The sequence below is a fragment of the Thamnophis sirtalis genome, unplaced genomic scaffold (assembly GCF_051295495.1).
Source record: "Thamnophis sirtalis isolate CommonGarterSnake01/CBP01778 unplaced genomic scaffold, rThaSir2_p1.2 scaffold_2, whole genome shotgun sequence".
Classification (NCBI taxonomy): Eukaryota; Metazoa; Chordata; class Lepidosauria; order Squamata; family Natricidae; genus Thamnophis; species Thamnophis sirtalis.
In genome coordinates, this window is record NW_028261382.1 from 86,912,430 (window position 1) to 86,927,594 (window position 15,165).

General features: G+C 43.7%; 1 protein-coding gene across 1 annotated transcript in view; it reads right to left on the minus strand.

Moving 5' to 3' along the window:
* ROBO3 (roundabout guidance receptor 3) overlaps positions 1 to 15,165 on the minus strand; it is a 233,956-nt gene that overhangs the window by 79,733 nt on the left and 139,058 nt on the right. The window contains exons 3-6 of the mRNA XM_087706316.1: positions 9,758 to 9,915; positions 7,865 to 7,985; positions 6,883 to 7,021; positions 81 to 208 (exon numbers count right to left, since the gene is read on the minus strand). Coding sequence (XP_087562442.1) covers positions 81 to 208; positions 6,883 to 7,021; positions 7,865 to 7,985; positions 9,758 to 9,915 — 546 coding nt within the window. The remainder of the gene's footprint in view (positions 1 to 80; positions 209 to 6,882; positions 7,022 to 7,864; positions 7,986 to 9,757; positions 9,916 to 15,165) is intronic.

The window sequence follows — 15,165 nt, forward strand, 5'->3', positions numbered from 1 at the left end:
GCAAAGCTGTTTTAGCTACAGTTACCCCATGTTGGACTTCTTTGATTGTAGCTCTTCAACATCTACTTGTACATACTCACCATGTACACTGAGGGATCCGGAAGCCTCAGATTTTCCCACGCTGTTCTCTGCCACGCAAGTATAGGTCCCTTCATCCTCTGCATTCACTCGGCTGATGTGCAAGCTATTGTCATTCTGGATTTCCGATCTTGGTTTTGAAGGGGAAACAAAAAAAGGATGTCAATGGCTGTGTTAAGCCACGGTTAATTTCTGGAAGAAGCCACCGTGAGCGTGAACCTGTATTTAGAAATCTTAACAGCTCACTTCGCGTGACTTTCTTTCGTATGAAAATTGAATAAATAAATAAGTAATAAAGCAAAATTCACCAATCTGCATTATAATTCAGTACGAGGCCTGAATTTTATCTCCATAGTACCAAACTGCTGCATTCCAGTCCATATGTGCAAAGATGGAAAGGCATTGGAATACCCACAATAGAAGAATGGTAGGTGAAGATGACAGAATTTGCAGAGATGGCAAAATTGTTGTGTTTAATAAGAAAACGGTCAAGCGCTGGGGAAATCAGGAGATTCGGGCATTTCAAATGAGTATAAAGATTTATTGCAAGCTTAAGCTCTCTACAAGAATCTGAGCTACTATTGGTCATGGGAAATGAACTGGTTAAGAAAGTAATTTCACAACCAATTTCGTTGTATTTAAGTACAATGGCAATAAAGATTATACTTATAATTGAAGGTGGGCTGGGCTTAGATCTCTTGTAGATGCGCAGGGACTCATGACTTATGACACATTTGACCCCTCCCTCGATTACTGGTCTAGTCACCTTCTACAATAACTAGACAATACCTACATGTGCAAATGACTGGAAACCCTGTTGAGACTTTTTGCTGAAAACAGAAAAAAATGTATTTGTGATTTATGTATTTGATGATTAGAAAGGGTAGATTATGCTATGATGTAACCCTAGAGAGGGTAACATCCAAATGCATTTATAACTGCTATAAATCAATCTGAAGCCATTTCTTTCTTTTTTGTCTTTCTTTTTTCTACTTCTCTTTCCTTTATTCTTTTCTTATCACTTTTCTTTGAGTTTGCTTCATTTTTTTCCCCTTCACATGTTTTTATTCTGTAGTTTTTTCAGTTAAAATAGTTTTTTTTTTTTTTAAAGGGATTGACTGGCTTAACAGCAAGTTATCCCTCAAACCATTCTTAAATTTCGGGCTTCAGCATGTAGTAGTTAGTAGTAGGGCTTGTAGCAGAGGCAATGCTATATGGTATATTTTTCTACATATATAGATAATCCCAGAACAGCTATCATTACGATAAACAGCCTAGTATCAAATTTATTTCTCAGCGTAATGTAACAAACGTTTCATTTTCATTACACTCACATTCTAAACCCATTACAAAAGTGACAGCATCAGTCAATATAACACATTATCATTTAGGAGGTTGAATCTCTGAATGTCTTCCCCACCACCACCACCACAGAAAAACCACAAAGCTCTCCTGAGCATCTGAAATGAGGCCTCCAGAACTCCAGATTTAAAAATGAAAAAATGCTCTTTCGGTCTGCCTGGTTATTGTTCTTTTTTTTTTTCCCCCCCAGGAGCATAATATTTTCTTAGCAGTAGAACAAACCTTGATGATTGGGATTGTTCTGGAACTGATCTTACCCTGAGGAAACTGCTTGCAGAAAAGACAACTAAATCTTCCCAGATTGACAGAAGCAGAGCGCTAAACTATTTGATGTTTGGAGAACAAGACTTTGTTATTTTAGATAATGAACGTCTCTCATCTTTTTTGTACATGACAAATCTTTCTCTGGCACCATCCATACCAGTGTTGGTGAACCTTTTCAGCACTGAGTGCTGAATTGGGAGCGCCTTGGCGCAGCACCAGAAATCGGAAGAGCAGCTCCCTGGTGCGCATATGTGCACTGGGAAGCTGAGCTTCTGGTTTCCGGTGTGCACATGCACACCAGTCACCTCATCTTCTGGTTTCCAGCATGCAAAGACCAGCTGGCCAGCGCACATGTGCATGCTGGAAACTGGAAGCTCAGCTTCCCAATGTGCACATGCGCACCAGGGAGCTCTTCGTTCAGTTTCCGGCATTCCTGCACGCATGAGGACCAGCTGGCCAGCACGTATGTGTGTGCCGGAAACTGGAAGAGCAATGGGTGATGGCTGTGGCATGCCCGGAGGGATAGCTCTGCGTGCCATTTCCTGCACACGCACCATAGGTTTGCCATCACAGATCTATACAATAATGGTTTGCATTCGCAATAACTGCAGTTCTCAAGTTTTATTATAGTTCTAAGAATGATTATCATTGACTGGACTGGTTCCTCAAGATCTCAGCCCAATTCATTCCTAAAACTCAAATTATTATTGAAGATCATTTGAAGTAAATACCAGACACATTGGATCGTGGACCTTATTAATGTAAAACCTAAGGCTATACAGTTTCTTCCAAGCTATAGTTCTGCACGTCAGCTCTGGAAGACTAGTTCCATGCCAGGTCTGGTACGTACAAAGGATGACCTCTTCTACTGAGCAACTGGATAGCAATAGCACTTAGACTTATATACCACTTCACAGTGCTTTACAGCCCTCTCTTAGCGGTTTACAGAGTCAGCCTCTTGCCCCCAACAATCTGGCTCCTCATTTTACTGACCTTGAAAGGATGGAAGGCTGAGTCAATCTTGAGCCTGGTGAGATTAGAACTGCCAAATTGCAGTCAGCTAGCAGTTCAGCAGACACTAGCCTCAGTGTTGAGTTTCTACCGGTTCGGACCGATTCGGCTGAACTGGTAGTGGTTTGGTGGCCTGGGTCGCTAAAACTGGCAGCGACCTAGGCATGCCACATGCCCGAACCATAGCCATAGGCGCCGCAATCTTGTTTTTCGCTTCTGTGCAGGTGCAGAACAATTTTTATTGCACTGTGATGCGCACATGCGCGCATGCATTAGCAATAGCAGTTAGACTTATATACCGCTTCATAGGGCTTTCAGCCCTCTCTAAGCGGTTTACAGAGTCAGCATATTGCCCCCAACAACAATCTGGGTCCTCATTTTACCCACCTCGGAAGGATTGAAGGCTGAGTCAACCCTGAGCCGATGATATTTGAACAGCCGAACTGCCGAACTAGCAGTCAGCTGAAGTAGCCTGCAGTGCTGCACTCTAACCACTGTGCCACCTCGGCACAGCACGTCCACAAGTGAATTGACGGTAGTGCCTGCCGGAACCCACCTCTGAGTAGCCTGCATTACTCAACTCTAACCATTGCACCACCAACATGCTTCTTCTACTGGAAGAAGCATGTTCTACTAGAGGTGCTTCTTCGTACACATGTGAGCTACATATTCCACTGCTACAAGGAATAATGAAAAAAAAGAAATCTAGAGAGCAAATTTCTGCACAATTTATTCTTCTTAACTATCATCTTCCTTTGAATTCTTATCCGCATGAAAAATCATGGTATCTCTATATTGTGTTATCTGGTTTCATCACGTTCAGTGACTTTGTGTGTTCCCATATATGGAACCTCTTCTTCCTTCTCACCGTTAAACTTATTCTCCATTCCCAGTCTTCAAAAATGTGTTCCTTCTTCTTATTAGTGCATTCAGAAGGGGGGAAAAAATGTATGCCTTTAACTGTACAGCAACTAGTGCAATTGCCTGTAATGATATTTACTGTCAGCTCTGTTGTGCCTCGTGCCTGATTATCCAGGGGATTAAGCTCTTTGTCACCCTGGAATCAAGACAAGGATATCTGAACAATGGTCCCATTTCAACACTAACACTTTGACAGTAATCGACTGACCTTTTCAGACTCTGCCGCATGGCAAAAGAAGCCTTCCTTCGCATCCGCAAAGGCTTGTCAGCCATTATTGCTACGGCTTGTCGTTTCTCGCACTTGTCATTTTAACATGCAAAGGAGCTGATGGCTCTCCCGTTTACAACCGGGGAAACGAAGGACGCCAAAGCTATTTGAGAAGCGCTAAGGGAGGGGGGAAAAGCCATCTACCACAACCCTTACAAGTTCTCCCACATTTTTTTTCCTATCCATTCCTATTCGGTTTGATGAATTTGCTTCTGATTTATTTTAAAGAAGAAAAAAAAAGAATTGAATAATTTTAGTTGCCAGGAGTTCATTTCTGACCAGCTCAAGGTTGACTCAAACTTCCGTCCTTCCAAGGTTGGTAAAATGAGGACACAGATTGTTGGGGGCAATAGGCTGACTTTGTAAACCGCTTAGAGAGGGCTGTAAAGCACTATGAAGCGGTATATAAGCCTGTTATTGCTGTTGCTATTGAAGACGTTCCTCAAGTTTGCTTAGCTCCATGGTGCTCATAGATATTCATGAGGATCCGCTTGTTCATTGTATAATCTTCTCTCCTGCAATCCACAGCCTCCCTGACTTCTCCAATGAAACCCCCAGGAGCCTTGTTAAGGAATTCTTCCTGTATCTTCTTGAGTTTGGGAAGTGTAGACTTTCAAGGTAGTTCAGGCTAGAAGCACAAACCTTGAACATGAATGCTACCTTGTGGTGCAGTGGTTAGAATGCAGTACTGCAGTGTCGTGACCTGACAAATGCGCGCCCAACAAATGAGTGCCGACAAAACCTCCGCGACAATATGGCGATGTTGAAAGCGCGGCCACTAAAGTGCGCCGACAAAACCTCACTTACAAATGCGCGATTAGGGTTTTTAGGTTAGGATTAGGGTTAGGGTTAGGGTTAGGGTTAGGGTTAGGGTTAGGGTGAGGGTTAGGGTTAGGGTGAGGGTGAGGGTTAGGGTTAGGGTGAGGGTTAGGGTGAGGGTTAGGGTTGTTAACATTGTTACCGTTGTTTTCACGTTTTCGATGGCGCGCTTTTGTCGGCGCACATTTGTTGACGCGCTTTAGTGGGTGCGCTTTCAACATTGCCGTTTTGTCATGGTGGTTTTGTCGGCGTGCATTTGTCGGGCGCACATTTGTCGGTGAACCCTGCAGTGTGAGCGTGATGGGGTTCAAGATTGACTTCAGCCTTTCATCCTTCCAAGATCAGTAAAAGGAAGATTCAGATTGTTGGGGGCAATTTGCCAACAAACTGCCCAGAAGTGCTGTAAAGCACTATAAGGCATTATAGAGAAGTGCTACTGCTAATGTAATTGCTATTTTTACTCTCAGGTTACTATATAACAAAATCTTGCAAAGCTGAGCGCATTTCTCCCTTCCTTTAATGTTACTTTTCAGGAAATAAGATGAGTTCCTTTTGGAGATGCTTCTCACAGCCCTTTTACCCAGTGGTGAAATTCAAATTTTCTTATACTACCGGTTCTGTGGGTGTGGCTTGGTGGGCGTGGCAGGGGAAGGATACTACAAAATTCCTATTCCCTCGTAGGGGAAGGATATTGCAAAATCTCCATTTCCACCCCATTCTGGGGCCAGCCAGAGGTGATATTTGCCGGTTCTCCGAACTAAAAATTTCTGCTACCGGTTCTCCAGAACCTGTCAGAACCTGCCGAGTTTCACCTCTACTTCTCTGGGCTGAGATACCTTTACATGACAGTCATCTAGTTCGCAGTTCTTTCTCCTGTTTCCCATAGTCATTCCCACATCCATCCAAGGAGGCTTTGAGTGACAGAAACGTTTGAGTGATAACACAGCAAAACAAGACCCATCCCCTACTCAGCTCTGTTCAAAAAGCCATCGATAGAAAACGGAAATCAGAAAAGCATAAACAGTGGCATGGTACGATAGAAAAACAGCAAGCTCTTTTGCAGGGGAGGGAAATGACAAGACAGATTTTAGCACAAAAAGAGAAAAAACAACATTTGCACACCACTCAAAAGAGACAATCGAAAAGCTAAAAAGGAAGCAAAAAGACCCAAACACACTCTCGCCAGTAATCAACACCCACATAAGATGAGATGGACATCAGAATTAATACAAGGCCTTCTTCGACTTCTTTTTTTAAATTTCTTTTGTCTTAATATATTTTAGACTGTGTTTGTTAAAAATCTATACCGTGTATGGGCTCTGGGAAGTCGGGGGGGGGAAGGGAGGTGGGGTGTTAGGGGGGAGGGGGGGAGGGGGGATATATAGTATGTGTTAGATTTCAATGCAATGCGATTGCACAGGTATACTGTTTCTTTTTAATTTCACTGTAAAAATAGGACAAGCTGAATATATTGACATATAGTAGAAATACACCAAAGGGAGGAGGAGTGGGATAGAAGAAAGAGGGGTAGAGAGGGCGGGAGAGAGGATTGGAGGGAGGGAGGGTGAGAAGGAAGGGAGGGAGTGGACTGGGAGAGAGGAGTGGTAGAGGGGGAGGGGAAGTAGGGTAGAGGGGAATGATGGAGGGAAGATGGAAAGTTGGAGGGGGGCGAAAGAAAGAGGTGTATGGAGGGTCGAAGAGCTATATTGGGTTTCTATTTTGGGGGGTATTGTTGACAAGAGGAATTGCTGTGTTTATTGTTTAATGTTGTATGGTCCCGGTTATGCACAGTATATATGTGACTGTATGAAAATGGAAAATGGAAAATAAAAACACATTTTACACAAAAAAGAATAAAAGAAATAAGAAAAATAAAAAATAAACAAACTAAAAAAAAAAAAGAATTAATACAAGGCCGACAACCCAGAATGAAACAATACCCCAATCAAGGAATTACCAAGAAGAAAACAACACTCCTGTTAATACTAACAGGACAAGCCATTGTATATAAACCCCACTCCCTTCTAGCCCCGAAGATACTTCCTACTCGGGTAATTAAATGTCTGCAAGAAAACCACAAGCTCAGAGAGAGCAAGGACTCCACAGTTCAGTCTACAGGAAGAACCCCAATGGAGGGTGAACTTGGAGTTGTCACTTACCTCCCTCGAGGAAGTTCTCCTTCCTCTTTTCGCCACCGGGATGTGGGAACTGGATCTCCTTGCACCTCGCAGTGGAAATTCACAGTGTCTTCGGCCAGAACCACCTGGTTGATGGGCCTCTTGATGAAAGTGGGCCGTTCTGTCAGGATCGTAAAGTGTTTCAAAAGCAAAGGACAAGGACAGGATATACAGAGACATATTCTTTTGGAACTAGGGTCGAGATCTCATTGGCCTTCTCTGCTATAATTAAAGGAGATGTGCTTCAGACTAGGGGAAAGAAAGAGAGATGACTAAAACATGTTTCAGTACTGGGAAAAGGGATTTTGAGTAGGAGACAGTGAATCACTAATGGGTCTGGGGCTACCTCAATTTAATTCCCTAACCCTCATGCAAGCAATGCACAGGAGTATGTGAATCACCCAAGACTGGGATTCAAATCGTTAATGCAATGGGATGAGTGGAGTCAATTCAGTTCAAACCATCCCTTTGACGCCCTGAAGCAAATTGATTTCAGTCATTCGTTCCATTTGCGGGGGGGGGGGGGGAAGAGAAAATGGACTTGGACTTGCACAAATGGGCATCCAATCGATCTCAAAGGACCCAATTCAACGGATCAACCGGATTTGTTGATTTGATCAAGAAGGTGAGTTGAGTGAGTCTCAACAGTCCCAGCACTCAACTCAGTTATCTTTTAAATCTGACTCCACTAGATAGATTTAAAAAGGGGGGGGGAATCCCCCCCAAAAAAAGAAAATTGAAAAATGATTGAAAACCCAATTTTGGTGATAACCCCGCCGATTAATCCTATACATCTAAAGAGAATTATTTATTCTCTTCCATTTTCCTCATTTCCATTCCTACGACTTTTAAAGCTTTTTTTTTTTAAATATAGTTTCCCCACGTTCTCATCTAGTTGGACCCAAGGAAAGTCACTTTGTTCCTCTTCTCCAGTAGAGTTCACCAGAACCCTGCTTCTACGTACCAAACACCACCAGTTCAGCAGGTTCGCTATCCCGTTCGCCTACCATATTGGTGGCCACACAGATGTACATTCCAGCATCACTCTTTCTTGTGTTGGACATCATCAGCTTCCCACCTCGAATCTAAGAAGAAGAAGGTCAAGAAAAGGCTCTAGGGTCTCCATCCACAGACCTTTTCTAGGCCTAGATTTTAATGGGAAAATGGCACTCTGGCCTTGCTTCCATGTCATGAGTGACCTAGTCAACTCTTCTACTAGTGATCGGACTCCTCTTTTGGTGCCACGATCACATAATCTTGGGCAATTTATTTATATATTCTGGGTGACCTACAGAGATGGGGGGGGGAACCCATAACACGAAACGCCCAAGTTTAAAACAGTAAACTCCACCCCCCAAAAGAAAACATTCCTGATCCAAATGCTAGGGAGACAGCCAGGTCTTTGAAGTGCTGCAGAAGCCCAACAGCATTGAGGTCATCTGGATTTCCTGAGGAATGCTCTTCTATAGGGAAGGCACTGCCACCAAGAAGCCACAACTCTCGTACCCAACAAGATAGCATTGTTTGAAGGAAAGGACCAGAGCATGCTAATTGGGGAAAAGGTAGTCATTCTGTGGCCTGCCTGTTGTGTCAAAGCAGGCTGAGAAATAGTGACTTCCTTTCCACGTTTATTATTTTTCCACCCAAAGGGAAACCATGATGGCAAACTTGGATTAATACCTCCAGGGACAAATTGAGGCTTCGCCTTCTCCATACCTGTCCCTTTATTCTTTGTTTACTATTCCTTTCCACGTGAGGAAAAGAGAATGAAAGATAACATAGCAAGAGCCTAGAAAAATATTGTTTTCATGGCACCTGTTCAGTGGTGGGTTTCAAAAAAATTTGGAACTTACTCTGTGGGTGTGTCCTCCTTTGTGGGAGTGGCTTGCTGGCCATGTGACCTAGTGGGAGTGGCTTGCCAGCCATGTGTTTTCTCTTTTTCTCTCTCTCTCTCTCTCTTTCCTTCCTTTTGTCTCTCTGTCCCTTTTTTCTTTTTTCTTTCTTCTCTCTCTCACTCTTTTTCTTTCTTTTTTCTTTTTTTATTTATTTATTTCTTCCTTTCTTTCTCTTTCTCTCTCTCTGTGTGTCAGTCAGTCAGTCAGTCAGTCAGTCAGTCTGTCTGTGCGTGTAGCAGTGGTGGGTTTCAACATTTTTTGGAACCTCTTCTGTAGGTGTGGCCTGCTTTCCGGGTCCACTGGTGGAACCTCTTCTAACCAGTTCGGTAGATTTGATGAACTGGTTCTACCGAACTGGTGTGAACTGGTAGGAACCCACCTCTGCACCTGTTGCTTCATCTCGTATGTGGATGACAGAAGACTATTGATCCTCTAGTGAGCAGTTTACATGCTACACGGAGGAGAGCCTTTTCAGTAGTAGCTCCGACCCTTTGGAACGATCTTCCCGTGGAGATTCGTACCCTCACCACCGTCCAGACCTTCCGCACAGCCCTCAAGTCCTGGCTATCCCGTCAGGCCTGGGGATAAAGATCGTAATCTGTCCCCACCCGAATGATGAATGAATGTTGTGTACTATTTTACTCATGTATTGTTTCATGTTTACTGTTTTGTACCCCCTTCCCTATATTTTGTAAGCCGCCCTGAGTCCCCTCAGGGAAAAGGGCGGCCTATAAATAATAATAAAACTAAAACTAAACTAAACTACTTTGGTGGGAATTTAATTGATTGAGAAGAATGATAGCTCAGGAATGGTGACTTTGACCAGAAGATGAACAAGTCAACTTAGCCTATTGACCGGACATTGTTTATCCTTGCCTAGAAGTTCCAGCCCAAGGCATTTTCTGAGTTTTTCAATCCCAATTTGCAATGTGTGCACAAAAAGCAGAGATGCTCGATCTCACCGTGATGCGCTCCTCCTTATCACTGATGCGGATGCTGTTCTTCTTCCAGGATATGGTGGGCTCCGGGTGGCCTCTTGGTGGGATGCACTCCATCACTGCTGGCTCCCCAGCTGCTACCACCACATCACTGGGAGCCTGCCGGAAGTCATCTCTTAAGACTGTAAGAAAAAGGAAGGCTGTGAATGCCCTTCAGAAGAATCTGTGGAGATTTTCAGTCATCCTGGTCGTGGTTGTCCCAAAGATACTTTTTCAACAGGACTTTTCTTTGTTTTTTGTTTTTTCTGTTGAAGATATTTCACTTCTCATCCAAGAAGCATTCTCCACCATTCAGTCAGAACTGAAGATGCTTCCTGGATGACAAGCAAAATGTCTTCAAGAGAAAAAAAAACCACAGAAAGTCCACTTGCCTTTTGAAAAAGCCCCTTTAGATCCAGTGGTAGGTTTCAAAAAAAATTGGAACCTCTTCTGTAGGTGTGGCCTTCTTTGTGGGAGTGGCTTGCTGGCCCTGTGACTGAATGGGAGTGGCTGGCCAGCCATGTGACAGGGTGGGCATGGCCAATTTGTAAAATGTTGTGAAACTCACTTAACAACGCTCTTGCTTAGCAACCAAAATGTTGGCACAGAAACTCTGGCATTGAAGTGTGCAAGTCTTAAAGCTGTCAAGTTACAAGACCCTTGCACCCCTAACCCTTTAGAAAAAACCCCAGGGGTGTTCAAACTTGACAGCTTTAAGACTTGTGGACTTCAACTCCCAGAATTCTTCCTCCAGTCATGTTGGCTCAGGAACTCTGGCATTGAAGTGTGCAAGTCTTAAAGCTGTCAAGTTATAAGACCCTTGCATCCCTAACCCTTTAGGGAAAAAAACCATGGGTGTTCAAACTTGATAGCTTTAAGACTTGTGGACTTCAACTCCCAGAATTCCTCCTCTCGCTCTTCATCTTGATGATGAGCGGACGGGCGGAGGGAGGCAGCTGGAACCAGTTCTAAACACCACTGTAAATTTGTGGAACCTCTTCTAAAGAAGAGGTTAGAACAGGCAGGAACCCACCCCTGTTTAGATCCCTTCAGAAAGGATAAGGCTAGCAGCAGAGAGACTGGGAGCCCAGGAAACACAGGAAGATAATCCTGCTTTGTGTCCTTCAGGAATAATGTCTCAAATAAGACAGCGGGAAGCTTCCTTTAAAAAGTACTGCATGGTGCGAGGGGGGGGGGAGTTTATACCGATAGGTGTCTCCAATAATCCAAAAAGTCAGCAAATTATTCATTTTGAGAAAGCAAAATGTGGATCATCTCCTTCAAAGCCCTGTTTTCCAAATCTCTCTTCCCCAAAACAAGCCTTCCTGTCCTATTGCAAAGAGCTGACCTCAATGCTTTCCATCGCTGTGGTATTTCATACCTCCCTCCACCTCATTTCCTCACTGTTATCCGGACTCCGCTTTAAGGGCATCAGGAACTAACAACTCCCACGCCGGAAACAACACTCGGCTTAACAGCTGCTCCCTTTGCTATCTGCTGCATGCCCCAATAGGGCCAGCTTTGCCATATGGCCTAAAGGGATGCACAAGAGTTTGCAAGCAAAATACGCCTCACCTTTGCCAAGTGCAATATGGCAGTTTTCCTAAGCAAGCGTAATCTCCCTGGACATTTTTTTTCCCCAAAGCAAATGTGGCTTGCAAAGAAATCTGAATAGAGCCTGGCAATTGCCTTCCCCAAGGCAAACTTGCATGCCTATAGAATTCCAAACCTTAATTGCTGTCCCATAAGTACATGGGGAAGAGAAGCATATATCTGCATTGGTTATAACTCAATGAACTCAAGGCACACATTTATTTCATTATGGCAAGCAAAGTAGGGAGGGATATGGTCCTCAATGGTCTTCATGGACTACGATGATCATTTAGAGGTGGGAATAGTATAATCTTCTGGATTCCCTGCGTGGGTTGCCCCTGTGTCTATGGCAGAGAGATGGGGAGGTTAACTACCAGATTGTAAGAATATGAGCAAATGATTAGACGAGGAGACCAGAACTGATTGTTAGCTTCACATTGAAAGGAACAAGGACATGCATTCAATTTCACAGCTACCAAGATTGTTGGCTGAGCAGGGACAAAAATAGCCAGAGAAATGACTCTTGTCAGTCAACAGGAGTGCTGATTTACCACCAGTTTATCAAGTACTTAGGAGCCAAGGGTGCAGCAGCACAAGAAAACAACAACTAATGATTTAACAGCTGGCCATCAACACCCTAATTAACAACTAAAAGCCACACACAACCAGGCACCATATAAATATAATGTGTAGAAGAGCCCAGTGCACATATTCTGGAGAGAGAATATCCCTGATGATGGGCTCCAAAATGAGCCAAAAAGCTTGGAAGAATAAACCTTTGGTCCCAGTGACTGACTGAGACTGGATTCTGCAATCCAACGGTGCATTTGAGAATATGCTTAGGCTCCAAACATGATCCTTTCAATCCTGCCATCTAAGAAAGATGTCAAACAATTCAAGAAGAGAAAGCAATTCTTTCCTGATTGCCAACCGCTTTGGAAGCAGAGATAAGGACATCTCCACCCACTCTCAATCTCTAGTCTCTAGTCAATTTTGCAGGCAATTTTGATTTCATTCAGGAGCCCATCTGAATCCCTTTTAGTCTGTTTCGATCTGTATCAAGGGCCATCCTCCTTCTTATTTAAGTAGTGTACATCTTACCCTAGCAACATTTCACTCTCAAAGCTGCAAATACCATCACTTTGGGGCACACAATGTTTGGCATTCCACAAAGGAAGGGGATGAGAAAACCCATATTACAAAAGGGATAATAGTACCAGTGGGCCCAGTCAGAATGTACATATTGGGGCAAGAATGGGACTGCCAATAGATCGATGGAATATAGTCCTCATGCAGATTAATTTTATTACTAAAGCAACATTTATAAAACAGCACTGTCTAAATTAAGGGTAAGAATGCTAGAAAGGTAGCACTTAGAGCAAAAAAATGAGAGTCCCAATGGTGCTTTTTCAAGAGGCAACTGGACTTTCTGTTTTTTTCTTTGAAGATCTTTGGCTTCTCATCCAAGAAGCTTCTTCGGCTCCAAGGAATAGGTGATGCTGTATTATTTTCTCCCAAATTTTCAAAAGCAATCTCCATTCTTAATTTTTTCCCCTCTTAGCCAATAGGGTAGATGGGAGGGATCTGCAAAGCAAGAGAAGTTTCCTCGCTATTTTGCAGTAGGAGTTAGATTTGAAGGTTTCTCATGCATGCATGTGCGTGCATGTGCGCGCACACACACACACACACCAGTTGGTGGGAAGTGGCTTACTGGCCATGTGACCAGGTGGGAGGGGCTTGCCATCCATGTGACCAAGTGGGAGTGGCTTGTCAGTCATGTGACTGGGTGGGCGTGGGCAACTTGTAAAATATGATGAAACTCACTTAACAATGCTCTTGCTTAGCAACCAAAATGTTGGCTCAGAAACTCTGGCCTTTGAAGCATGCAAGTCTTAAAGATGTCAAGTTACAAGACCCTTGCACCCCTAACCCTTTAGAAAAAAACCAGGGGTGTTCAAACTTAACAGCTTTAAGACTTGTGGACTTCAACTCCCAGAATTCCCCCTCCAATCATGTTGGCTCAGGAACTCTGGCATTGAAGTGTGCAAGTCTTAAAGCTGTCAAGTTGCAAGACCCTTGCACTCCTAACCCTTTAGAAAAAAAACCCAGGGGTGTTCAAACTTGGCAGCTTTAAGACTTGTGGACTTCAACTCCCAGAATTCCTCCTCTCGCTCTTCATCTTGATGATGTGCAGATGGGCGGGGGGAGGGAGCTGGAACCGGTTCTAAATGGCACTCTAGATTTGTGGAACCTCTTCTACAGAAGAGGTTAGAACTGGCAGGAACCCACCCCTGGTTGTAAGAGTCTTAGCTCCCTAGCAGTGATGAGCGAGGAAAAAATTGGGCGCCTCCTTTTGAGATGGCCACCAAGCCTCCTCATAAATCGATGATGGGTTGCCTGCATCTTTGCTCTAAATCTGTTTCCAAAACAATGTATTGCGAATGGGTTAATTTGGAAGGCAATTGAAGAAATATGGAAGACATTAAAAAGGAAAGTGCCATCGTCAAGATTTAGAAGGGCCAGCATCTCATGACAATCTGCGGAATAAACAAAGGCAGGCAGGTTTTCACAGATGAATTCTGGGCCTTTTCCCTCAGTCTCTTTCTGCTTCATCTGAATTATTAAGCACCCCACAAATTCACTACCCCTTAGGCTGCCTCATGTATTTACCACTGCACAACTAATTATTCCTTCTCTGAGTTGTTTCTTAATCAGCCGCTGCTTGCCAAAATAATGCAGCATTTTATAACCATTACAGGGAAATGTCAAAGCTTTATTGCACAACTGCCTGTCAGAGGCTATTTATGGCATTGCAGAGATTTCCTGGACTTGTAAAACACACCAGAGTAGCTGCAGCCAGCAAAAGAGCAACGGCAAAAAAACAACATTTCATATCGCCTGACTTTATGATTCCGGAGGGTTCGACTTGTGCTTTGGACACGCACATGACTATTCATCCATGTACTGATCCCCCGGCCACTGGGGAAATGATCCCCTGAAAATAGGAAGAGAGAGGAGGCCAAGCTACTTGGCTGGAATTAGCAGCAAGTGTCTAAAGCGATGTTTTTCAGCCTCAGCAACTTTACGATGTGTGGACTCCCAGAATTTCCCAGCCAGCTTGCTCAAGTTGAGAAAAAGAATGGACTCAGGAACAACAGAGTTGAGGCCACCATTGGAAGATATCAAGAACCAGGTAGGGAACAGAGTCCTCCTTGAGAAACTCTTGCCATACGACTGCTGGGAGTTGACACCAACTTGATGTTACACAATCAAACAATAGCAATAGCAATAGCAATAGCAGTTAGACTTGTATACCGCTTCATAGGGCTTTCAGCCCTCTCTAAGCGGTTTACAGAGTCAGCATATTGCCCCCAACAACAATCCGGGTCCTCATTTCACCCACCTCGGAAGGATGGAAGGCTGAGTCAACCCTGAGCCGGTGAGATTTAACAGCCGAACTGCAGAACTGCAGTCAGCTGAAGTGGCCTGCAGTGCTGCATTTAACCACTGCGCCACCTTGGCTCTATACTGTCAAAAGTGTCAAAAAGTGCCAATTAGAAAACTGAAACATGAAAGATTCCATTGTGCCAGACAGTTGAAGCACATTCTCACCTTAACTATCAGTTGCAAAGTAGAAGACTACTTATTTTTAAAGACGCTCCCGAGCTTTGTCATTATTTAGCCCTCTCTCAAACAGTTGTTGCGTGCTACTTACAACTCCTTTACCCATACCGTCATTTGACCTGAAATATTACTACACTGCAACATTTTCTTGGCTAAATAATGTGGTAGGAACACCA